This window comes from Epargyreus clarus, unplaced genomic scaffold (genome assembly GCF_041222505.1).
Source record: "Epargyreus clarus isolate Ecla_fem2 unplaced genomic scaffold, WU_Ecla_fem_2.2 ptg000013l, whole genome shotgun sequence".
NCBI classification, from domain to species: domain Eukaryota; kingdom Metazoa; phylum Arthropoda; class Insecta; order Lepidoptera; family Hesperiidae; genus Epargyreus; species Epargyreus clarus.
The window spans coordinates 2547989-2560393 of record NW_027332221.1 but is presented as its reverse complement, the minus strand read 5'-3'; the positions used below and the strand labels follow the sequence as shown (position 1 = coordinate 2560393).

At 36.0% G+C, this 12405-nt stretch overlaps 3 protein-coding genes across 3 annotated transcripts; all 3 read left to right on the top strand.

The window, feature by feature from the left end:
- The first annotated feature begins 5356 nt into the window (after window positions 1-5356).
- On the top strand, window positions 5357-11229 carry LOC140746658 (uncharacterized). Its single transcript, XM_073078770.1, has one exon. The coding sequence runs from the start codon at window positions 5639-5641 to the stop codon at window positions 7328-7330; it is 1692 nt and encodes a 563-aa protein (XP_072934871.1). The 5' UTR covers window positions 5357-5638; the 3' UTR covers window positions 7331-11229.
- LOC140746627 (uncharacterized) lies at window positions 7504-9102 on the top strand. Its single transcript, XM_073078750.1, has one exon. It carries the CDS (start codon window positions 7504-7506, stop codon window positions 9100-9102), a length of 1599 nt encoding a protein of 532 aa, XP_072934851.1.
- Window positions 10192-10815, top strand: LOC140746626 (uncharacterized). Its single transcript, XM_073078749.1, has one exon. It carries the CDS (start codon window positions 10192-10194, stop codon window positions 10813-10815), a length of 624 nt encoding a protein of 207 aa, XP_072934850.1.
- Window positions 11230-12405: the final 1176 nt, after the last annotated feature.

The window sequence follows — 12405 nt, the reverse complement described above, 5'->3', positions numbered from 1 at the left end:
TTTGTAGTGACAGAAATCCGTTGTATATTTTTGTTAAATTTAGATTTTCTTCCAACACCTATCTAAGGACATTTGAATATTTGAGACGAATATAATGACACCTTAACTGTCGAAATTCACCCAGCCAAACGGCTGGGTGAAGTTAGATCCGAGGGAATAAAATGCAAGTTACGTGAAAAAAACATAACCCTTCCTTGGCAGTCGAGTAAAAATAAAAATACGGAATCAACAGGATGCCATTAATTCCCTTGAATAAAGTGAGTTTATTGGAAAACATAAACGTTATATGAAAAGTTCAGATATCTCTTTACCATAGTCCTGTATAGATGATTCATTTTGTTTCATTGAAGTTAATCTAGATTGCAATGCCGTAGCAGATTTTTGGGTTAATAACACCTTTTTCATATCATGCACTAAGCTATCTACATCAGAATAACTTGAACTTAATCGCAATTTAGCAGCTTGGGATAATCTACTCTTTAGTACAAAATTAATTAACTGTTTCTTACAATCTGTTGCCAATAAAGTAGAGCTGTAATACTCAATGTTATCAATTAATTGTTGTTAGCCTCCTCATCCGTCATGAGTGGCAATAAATTTAAAGCAGTTTTTAGGTCAAAGGTAGACATTGTTATAGATTTACTAGATTTACACAATTCGATTACTTCTGTATAAATTTTCTGAAATCTCTCAATATACTTATAAATTAATTCCGTATCTGTATGTGTTACTTTACCTTTAATAATATCATCCGTTATTTTAGTTACATAGTAAGAATATTTCATAAAAACATCATTTGCTTCACAAAGCTTTTTGTTTAATATATTCCCTGTCCTACGACCTGAGCCAATTTTAATTAAATAAACTCTTATATCCTTAATATCATCACATAATATTTCTAATTCAGAGGCCATAACTCACCATAATATAAGCTTATTCCTATATACGAATACATCTTCATATAAAAAAAAAATAGTAAACATTTACATATGAAATCGTAATTTTATACCAAGTACCTATGTTATCTTAATATAATGTTCATAGTCTTTGAATCATCACACTGCGTAGTAAATGAAAGAGTTAAGTTACATGTCCATAGAAGTACGAATTAATACATGCGAATAGATAGTTCACCGTGATATCCGAACTGATCCATATATCTGAACTTTAATACCGCACTTTTATTTTATAACACTGCACAACACTGCACAACCTTAGCACACTGGATTAGACTGTAGCATAGGTAGTTAAACTTCTCCCTCATCTACGGCCGCCTTAGGAAGTCTGCGCAGGAACGAACGCCGAAGAGTATGGTGGTGTATTTGTTGCTCGATCCACTGTAGGTGGCATTTTCTATATACTCTGTATATGCCATAGAGTATTACAATCGCCATCAAAGTGAGTATCAACAGTAATCTAATGTTTGTAGCCCCCAAATGAGTTCGGATTTCCTCTACCGAAGCCTGGTTGTTGCCTCCAGCAGCGTTCTGGGCTATGATTACTTCCTCCTTAGATTTGGTAGTACCCATCTTTTACAAAAATGTACCACCCTGGATGTAACGGAATTTAACAGCGCGCAACGCAGATTCACCAAACCGACTATCATTGCCAAATAAAGTCCGAACTCCGAATATGGTAACGGATTTTTAAATAAACCGGGCCGCTGCCACGCGCTTTGGCAGGGTCGCCATGTAAGGCGGGATATTGGAGATATATTTAAAAGGCGAGTCTTGAATCAATACTAACTCTTTATTATAAGGAATACACCAATTTATAGGATTACATGTGAAATAAGGCAGATTACAAAGTAATAGGTAGACTACACACTACAGTGCGATGGGCGATGGGCGATATACTCGCTGCATTGTGTAACATCTCCCTCCTGAAGACAAGCAACTATTGGCGAACTTTAGACGACATAGTTGCTGAAATAGCTGCATGGTTAACTCTTATGAGTTTTGGGTCAAGTTCTTCTTCGAAAGAAGTGGCTGAGGCATTAGGCTTATTAGCTTGCAGCTTCTTCTCTTTGACAATCCTTCGACTAAGAATTATAGCTCCAAGGAGAGCAGCAACAACTACAATTGTATAGATGGGTATTGTAGTGTGATAGATGGTAAGATCAGACATTGGCTCAAGTTTCATCGGCGATTGGAGTGCTATCTTCGTATTGACGTCGTGAAGATTCTCAAGGTTGATGGAATTGAGTTTGACCGGAGTCATTTCATAATTATGGTTGTTCTGTAGAAGTGGTAGCTCAGTAATCTTCAAGGCTCTTCCTGTTACATGGTCATGACTATTCATAATGGTAAATCCAGGTGCAGAAAGATAGCAGTTGTAAGGTATTACTGCTAGAAAACTTCCATTCAGGGTCTTATATTGTTCTTGCCCACAAGATATCTTGACTTTGGTTGGTACGGGAAAACTTATAGTATAATGTCTATCGTCGAGTTTTTCAAGTGCTTCTCTGGTTAAGATTACTGGTGTGAGGTGGCAAGTTGGATGAAGTTCCTGATTGGTAATTAGCTGATTTACGCAGTCTGGATTATGAGGAGAGATATGATTGTGCTTGTTTTCACAGAGATACCATGAATTGGTCTTCGGACATTCTGTGTCTATGTACAAAGAATCAGTACTATGAATGGCTACGTATGGATGGACAGGTATAAGGGCTGCATGGGTTTTATTCGGAATTATGGATAACTTGTAAAAATCGTACGTTATAGGCAAAACTAGAGGAATTTTGAAAACTACTACTATTTTATTATCCACGTAAAAGTACCCTAATTTTATCGTATCGTAATACTCTCTTAGGTCAATATCAAGAATTTCATCCTTTGCATATATCGTCTTTAATCTATCTAACATTTTCCTCAGAGGATCTAAACTTATAATGGAATGGGGAGTGCTTGATGCCCGTATAAATGCAAGATTAATTTCTAACTGATTAATTTCTTCGTAAAGGCTTTCTATACTATCACTTAACATTAATAAGTACTGTACTAGACGGGAATATTTTCCTACGTCTGTATCTTTTTTATTAACTATCCTATCTATAGCTTCAATAATTCTTTTTTGATTTTCAACTACATTATCAAGTAAATTTGAATGTCGAGACATCCATTCCTTCGACAAACTCATATGATTGTTAAACTCTAATTCTATTTTCCTTTCATTATCCTGTAAATTTTTAATAGCCTGATTGTATTTTAATGCGTCGGTATAATCCAGATTTTCAGAAATACTTTTGATTATAGAACCCAATCCATCAATGAGACCTCTCTTATTTCGTGTCGGTTCAAAGCTTTCTAATTTATTGGATATTTTTTGTATTTTTAAGTTCAAAAATGATATATGTGGATCATAAAAAGATAAAGTGTTATTATCTATTTGATTTTTAAGATCTAGCAACTTTACCTGAAATGATCTTATTTGTGTTTGAACATCTGTAAGGTCGATATTTTGTAAAAAGGAATGAAAATGGGATATTACTTTAGCTGGTTCTAGTTTGAATGGGAGTAACCCTGGCCCATCCTGTAATGAGTCAATCATTAGATCTTGTCCTTGAATCAGTTGAAGTAGTGGGAAGACTAGCACTGGTATCCTGTAACAATACGCGATTTTTAGGAAGTCTTTTCAAACGGTGCTTGGCAACAGGACCCCGATTTCGTTTGGTATATATATGAATGGGCAAATCTGCTAATACATTGTCCGCATTAAAACGTGGTGCTAATTTCTGCCGGCCGGCCGTTGGATTACGTATAAAGATTTGCTGACCAGTAGAAAATTCTTGTTCAGGTTCGCGATTTCTATTTCTATTCTCAATTAGTTGGGTTCGTTCGTTCAGGGAGGATTTATTAATTAATTCAAATACTAGTTTCATGCGACTCTTGTGATCTTGTATGTACTGTTGTGTTAAATGTTGAGTCAAGTCGGTGTCTATAGGATCTCGAGGATCGAAATGGCCTGTAATTAATTCTAATGGACGGCACTAGGTAAAACTATGAATAGAGCTATTGTAACCTAAAATGGCATAAGGCATGAGAGTTTTAACATTATCATTTGGATGTTCCAGTTTTAATATTCTCAAATGTTCCAGTATAGTCGAATGAAAACGTTCGACTATGCCGTTCTCATTGGGCGCATGTGCAAGGATCTTATGATGCTGTGTTTTATGGACTCTAATAAATTCAAGAAATACTTGATTACAAAATTCTGGTCCCTGATCTGTTACTATAGTCAAAGGTACGCCATGATGAGTAAAAAACTGAAGTAGAGCTTGAACTACGCTTAATGCTGTTCCATCTCTTAATAAATATGCTTGAGCATATTTGGAGAACGCATCAACGGCAGTCAAATATTTTTCGTTTTGTACTGTAAAAAGATCGACATGAAGAATTTCGAAATTTTTGTTTAATGGGATTACGATCATATTTGGCTTGGCCGCAGATACTACATTCATGAATATACTTTGCAATTTGATCTTTCATTTTAGGCCAATAATATCTTCGAGATAAAGCCAAATACGTTTCATTAATTCCACGGTGGTTAGTTTTACCAAAATGATAATTCTTTATTAATACCTGTTGCTGTAAATATTCTGTGACATTTTCTACTTCAGACTTTGTAAACACTAAATTCATGGCAGAACTTTTAAATTGCCTTTGAATGATGGGAATAATTTTGTACATAGCTAGTGGTGGTTGAACAAATAAACCTGTTCTAATCTTTGGATTCACAAAATTTTTTATAGCATTAATTACATCAGCCTCAAGAGAAGTTTCTGATAAATGAATTATAGTTTTCGTGTGACTTTCAAAAGGTTTAGTAATGGTCGGGTTTTTCTTACGGGCATTAACTATCACAAAACAAATCTGATTAGTCAAACAGCTCTTTCTCTATAGTGCTGTAATTAATTTCGGTCGTATTCAAAGTTCGTGACGCGTATGCAATTGGTTTATCAGACCCAAGGGGTCCTTGTGATAATATTGCACCAATTGCAAGATTTGATGCATCAGTAGTTAAAATAAATTCTTTGGTAAAATCGGGATATTGCAGTATGGGATCATTCATTAATAATGTTTTACAAGTTTCGAAACAGTTAATATAATTTGGATCGTCACATTTAATTTTAGCTCCCTTCTTCAAGCATTGCGTCATAGGTTTTGTAATACGTGCGAAATTAGGAATAAATTTGCGATAATATCCTACTAAACCCAGAAAGCGTTTTATTTCAGTGGATGTCTTTGGAATTGGAAATTTCTGAATGGCTGTGATTTTTTCAGGATTCGGTTTGATACCATCTGTCCGATCCTTATTTGTTTATTAGTTAGTGCAAATTAAACCATCAGAGTGAACACACGTCTCCTTTTATTCCACACTATCCGTACAAGTAAAATACAACCTTAGTGCAATGAACATATGGTCCTTCGAGCCGGATCGATACAACGCATGGGCATTTGTAAGGCGACGTCGCGAGACAATAGGCAGCCGCATTCCTCAGATAAGAAGGGTCTTGTTTACTTCAATATTAATTACGAACAGTTTTTTGTGCATAATATCGCCATTTTACGACTGGGGCCTTTGTTCTGTTTTACCTGACACGTGCTGCGTTTTATTAAGAAGATAAATATCATTAACTATGTCTCAAGAAAGAATTCAAACTACTGCGGAACAAGATAGATGTTTATCTACATTGCATGACATCGCGAATATAATACAAAAGACGCAGATTAATTTGAAGAAGTGTCCAAAACAAAGATTAACGAAGGGTTATGTACAAGCAAGATTAAAAAGTCTGGAAGATTATTGGAGTACATTCAAGCAAGCTCACAACAACCTTACATTATGCACGCCGCGGGAACAGAAGGGTATGCTGCCTTATTTTTTGAATGAAGACTTCTACCAAGTCGAAGATCTATATCTGGTGTTACAAGCGGATTTAACGGATCATTTATTAAAATTGGAATCGACGAATACTAGTAATACGTCAACAGTAAGTAATGATACTCAGCCATTAGCTGCATCGCCGTTAGCCACTTTACCACGCATACAGCTGCCTGTGTTCTCGGGGAAATATGAGGATTGGCCTTCCTATCAGGATTTGTTTACAGCTCTTGTCCACAATACAAATCTTAGTAATGTTCAAAAATTACATTATTTAAAAACAAGTGTGTCTGGGGAAGCAGAAATGTTATTGAGGCATATACAAATATTGGATTATAATTATTTACAAGCTTGGGAGTTACTTAAGGGACGTTTTGGTAATAAAAAGATGATTTTAAATGCTATTCTAAAAAGATTGTTTGGTCAAAAAAGGGTTACTAATCAGACTTCTATTCAAATTAAAAATATTTTAGATACAACGGCGGAATGTATAAATAATTTAATTAATTTAAAAATTAACACCGACTCTTGGGATCCCATAATAATATTTCTAGTTAGTCAGAAATTGGACCCGGAGTCATTGAAGGACTGGGAGGAGTTTATTTACAAAAATCAATCGGATGAACTACCTACCTGGGATATGTTGAAAGGGTTTCTAGAAGCCAAGTTCCGTACACTTGAATTGGTGGCACCAACATCGGTATATACAAGGGACAAAATTCAAACACAAAAATTATTTCATACTACTACTGAAACTGGAAAACATCACGCCGCTGTAACAACACAACATACATGCAGTTATTGCCAAAACAATCATCACATATTCCAATGCAAAGATTTTTCGAAATTACCTGTGGAGCAGCGACAAGATTTTGTAAAAACACAAAGGTTATGCTATAATTGCCTCATACCTAATCACAATGCGTTTAAGTGTAAACAAACAACATCCTGTAGAATTTGTAAAAGGAAACATCACTCTTTGCTACACCACTCCAGAGACGTAAAGGAAACTTCACAACCTGCAGTATCAATAGAGCCATGTATTACAACTGCACATGTTTCTCACAATCCCGGACATCAAGTGTTACTAGCCACGGCACAAGTTGAGGTTTCTTCGAGTTATGGACACAAACACCTACTTCGTGCTTTGATTGATCAGGGATCTGAAGCATCATTCGTTTCTGCTAGGGTTGTCGACCTTTTAGGTTTATCAAAAACGAATATTGATGGTATTGTTTCTGGAGTTGGAGAAGGAAGTCGAATATCAATAAAACATTGTGTTGACCTAACAATTACGTCGCGATTTAATGCAAACGATGGTATACCAGTTAAAGCTTACGTGCTGAAAACTATATCTAGTAGCTACCCTCGAAACACATCACGACGGATTTACAGCTTCAAACTTTATCATTGGCTGACCCTACATACAATACACCGGGTAAGATAGATATGTTGCTCGGGGCTGATGTCTTTTGTAAGATTATAGAAGATGGTTTGCTTAAGATTAATGAAGGACTAGTGGCTCAGAAAACAAGTTTGGGGTGGATACTATCAAGTAAAAGGGAAAACAAGGTAGAAGGAAAAAACGAACACAATGTAATTACACTACATATAACTAGAATGGTTGAAGAAGACAATAATATGTTAAGAAGGTTCTGGGAAGTAGAAACAGACTTATACAACAAGAATAAGGTATTTACAAAAGAGGAAGAAATGTGTGAAGATTTATACATAAATACAACTGAAAGAGACGCTAGTGGAAAATATATAGTTCACCTGCCATTAAGATACAGTATTGAGAAAACAGTCAACTTGTGTAAAGATACAAACGAACAAGCAATACGAAGATTTCAATGTTTAGAGAGAAAATTCGCAAAATCTGAAATGTTGAAAAATGAGTACACGAAGGTAATAAATGAATACAAGGAGATGGGTCACATGAAGAAAACTGATATAACAGATGACACTAACGCGATTTACTTACCACATCACGCAGTGATTCGTGAGGACAAGGAGACAAGTAAGGTGCGAGTAGTTTATGACGCGTCCGCAAAGGGATCAAATGGTTATTCTCTTAATGACTGCATGATGGTTGGACCTGTTTTACAACTTGATCTCCGAAGCTTAATAATAGCGTGGCGAACTCATAAAATATGTATAGTAGGAGACATTGTAAAAATGTACCGAATGATTAATATGACTACTGAACACACAAATTTACAACTTATTGTCTGGCGAGATAGCCCTAATAAGGAACTTGAAAGCTACAATCTAACAACTGTAACATTTGGCACGGCCGCCGCTCCGTATCTTGCAGTGCGTACGATGCACCAGCTGGCTGATGACGAAGCAAAGGACTATCCTGATACTGCTCATGTAATAAAAACTGGTTTTTACATGGATGACTTAATGATAGGACATGAAAATGTTGAAGATGCAAAGAAGATGTGTAGTGAAATTAAAATGATATTAAAAAGGGGAGGATTTGAAATGCAAAAATGGTCAAGTAATTCTGAAGAAGTATTAGAACATCTACAAGAGGAGGAAACAAAGAATACAGTAGAGATTAAACTTGATAAAATCATTAGAATACTAGGTTTAACATGGGATAGAAAGGATGATGAATTTAAAGTTACAGTAAACTTACCGGAAATGAGATATCCTATAACGAAGAGGTCTGTTTTGTCGGATGTTGCCCGTTTGTTCGACCCATTTGGATGGTTGGCACCAGTTGTTATAAGTGCGAAAATATTTATTCAAAAATTATGGCTTTGCAGCCTAGGTTGGGATGACGAATTACCAACTAATTTGAAAGAAGAGTGGAAAAGCTATAGAGAAGATTTAGTACATTTGCAAAACATTAAAGTACCTAGGTGGTTTAAAACAACGTCTGAAAATTATAGCGACGTAACACTGCATGGTTTTGCAGATGCTTCTACTCAAGCATATGCAGCTGTGATCTACTTAAGGATAGCAGAAGGCAATCAAGTCCATATAATTATGATAGCATCGCGCACCAAGGTTGCACCATTAAAACAGTTATCGGTACCTAAATTGGAACTGTGTGCTGCGGTACTTCTTGTCGAACTCATAAATGATGTGGTGGAGATTTTAAAAATATCAAACGATAAAATATTTGCATGGACGGATTCGATGGTGGTGTTATCTTGGCTGCAATCACAACCAACGATTACGTTGGCGCACATTTGTGGCCAATAGAGCAGCAGAAATAACTAGTACCCTAAGCAACGATAGGTGGAGACACGTTCGGTCCGCCGACAATCCAGCTGATATCTCAACGAGATGTATTAAATCAAGCGAGTTAGCAAGACATAAAACATGGTGGACTGGACCTACATGGCTCAAAGAAGACATTTCTGTTTTTAATTTAACTAACACAGATATACCACAAACACAGTTAGAATCAAAAATTACATGCAACTTAGTATTAGAAGAGCAGCCAATTTGGGAAAGATTTTCAACATTATCTAGGATGAAACGTGTATTAGCATATTGTAAAAGAATGTTTAAAAGAGATAAATTAGAATCTAAACAAAAACATTTGCAACCAAAGGAACTGGAAAGTATATTAGAAGAATGTATAAGATATTACCAAAATTGATTATATATGGAAAGGAAATTGAAGAAATTAAGAAGAAAGGAAATGTAAAGAAAAGAGGTTCGCTTATCAGTCTTTCACCATTTTTAGATAGCAAAGGGATCCTTAGAGTAGACGGTAGACTTCAGAATTCGTCACTTTCAGAATTAACAAAACACCCAATTATTATTCCTGCCAACCAGCATATTACAAAACTGCTTATAAATGAAGCTCATATAAGAACACTTCATGGGGGTATTCAGTTAATGATGTCGTATTTAAGAACAGGGTATTGGATAGTAGGGTTAAAATCTAGTGTCAAAAAATGTATTCGTAACTGCAAAACTTGTATTGTGGATAGGGCTAAAACAAAATATCAACTGATGGGTCAGCTGCCAGCAGCCAGAGTGAATCAACATCGAGCATTTCTAAATAGTGGAGTTGATTATGCCGGGCCTGTATGGATAAGATCTTCCAAGGGTCGCGGACATCATGGTTCTAAAGGCTACATTTGTTTATTCGTATGCATGGCAACGCGCGCAATACACCTAGAGGCAGTTACAGATCTTACGTCACAAGCTTTTATTGCTGCATTCCGGAGATTTGTGGCTCGTAGAGGGTACTGTCAACATCTGTGGAGTGACAATGGAACTAATTTCGTGGGAGCCGCAAAGGAGTTGAGGGATTTGTTTCGAGCTGGTAAAGACAACATGGTCAAAGAAGTGGCTGAAATCCTGGCCAATGATGGAACAACTTGGCACTTTATACCACCGCGAATGCCGACCTGTGGCGGTTTGTGGGAAGCCGGTGTCCAATCAGCGAAGAGACATTTGACCAGAGTAAATAAAGACACCAAGTTGACATATGAGGAAATGGCCACCCTTCTGGCACAGATTGAAGCATGCCTCAATTCGCGCCCCCTCTGTCAAGTAGACAACACAACAGAAGATATTCTCACGCCAGGTCACTTTCTAGTTGGCGAGCCATTAGTCAGCGTTCCAGATCTGAATTATGAAGGCAAAAATATTAATTTGCAAACCAGGTGGCAGTTGATTCAAAAGTTAACTCAACATTTCTGGCACAAATGGCAGGCTGAGTATCTTAACACTCTACAACAACGCCACAAATGGCAAAGGTCACACTCATCACCTGCAATTGGAGATATTGTTATCGTGAAGGATGAGGTTCTGCCTCCTACAAAATGGTTACATGGAAGAATCAAATATCTACACCCTGGCAAGGATAACCTTGTGAGAGTTGTAACCATACAATGCAAGGGAGATCACGAGTTAAAGAGACCGTTGTATAAGATTATACCGCTTCCAAGATTTTGAGTAAATACTTCACGGTGGGCGGTAACAATGATTGCGCATGTCATAAAATGTCAATTGTAAAGGTTTTATGTTTAAAAATGTAAATGTGTAAAAGGTCAGAATATAAAAATCAATATCAAATATGTATAACGAAATCAGCAATGAATAAATTAATTAAAAAATGTCATTAGTTAAAAATCATGTTTGATGATTGTTAAAGGTTAAAATGGTTAAAATACAAAATAAATACAGTCCATTTAAATGTTCGAAGGAGCAATTGGAACTATTAATGTATAGTGTTAATGTCTGGCATATTGTAATTTCATACAGTTTATGTTTCTACTTTTGTATAAAAACTGTAGTTTTTGGTGGGCGGTATGTCCGATCCTTATTTGTTTATTAGTTAGTGCAAATTAAACCATCAGAGTGAACACACGTCTCCTTTTATTCCACACCATCCGTACAAGTAAAATACAACCTTAGTGCAATGAACACCATCCTTGCTGATAATGTGTCCTAAATAAACAGTTTCTAATTTCAGAAACTCTGATATATTAAGTTGAATTTTCAGATTTGAATCGCGTAGCCTTTTAAATACTTTTCCTAAATTAACAATATGTTCCTGAAGGGAAACACTAAAGACGATGATATCGTCAAGATACACTAAACAGATATGATTTTGAAGGTCCTTAAGTACATCATCCATCACTCTTTGGAAAGTTGATGGAGCGTTCTTAAGCCCCATCGGCATACGCAAAAACGCAAAATGGCCGTGTTCTATACTAAATGCGGTCTTCGGTATATGTTCTGGGTCCATTTCAATTTGGTAAAATCCACTCGCAAGATCTAAAGTTGAAAAATAGTGACACTTACCGAGTTTGTCAAGGACGTCTGTGATGTTAGGAATAGGATATTTATCATCGATGGTCTTTTGATTTAGTTTCCTAAAATCGACTACTAACCGCCACTTTGGTTTACCTGATGCGTCCTGTTTTTTGGGAACTACCCAGATGGGGGAGTTCCATGCAGACTCTGAGGGCCGAATTATATTTTGCTGTAACATTTTAGTTATCTGATCTTTAACCTCTTGCCGATGTATGAATGGGTATAGCTCTTTGTATTAACTGGAACCTCATCTGTAGTGCGAATTTTATGTTTAGTTTTATTGCTAAAAGTGAGCGGCTCGCCATCTATATAAAAAATGTCAGCATATTGAGAACATAACTTTTCTAAATTTGTGCGTTCCTCAGAGTTTAAATGATCAGTCCTTAACCGAGAAAGAACTTCATCAATGCGTGACCTGGAGATTTCAAGTGGTTGATTATGCTTGCATTCTAAATTAAATAGTTCGGCATAAACTGGGCGATCCATTGAGAAAACTATATCATTATTAGTGGGATTAAATACTTCAATATAACCGCGATTGTTACTAATGTCAGTTAAACACTCTCGAATTATACAATTTGAAATTATTTGCTCTGGTATTAACGCATCACCATTTTTAAAATTAATTGGAACCTTTAACAATTTTGTTGAATTAGCTGATATTATTTCCTCAAATAAATTAAATTTTTTAGAGTTATATAAGTGAATTGGATTGGTCGCTTTACG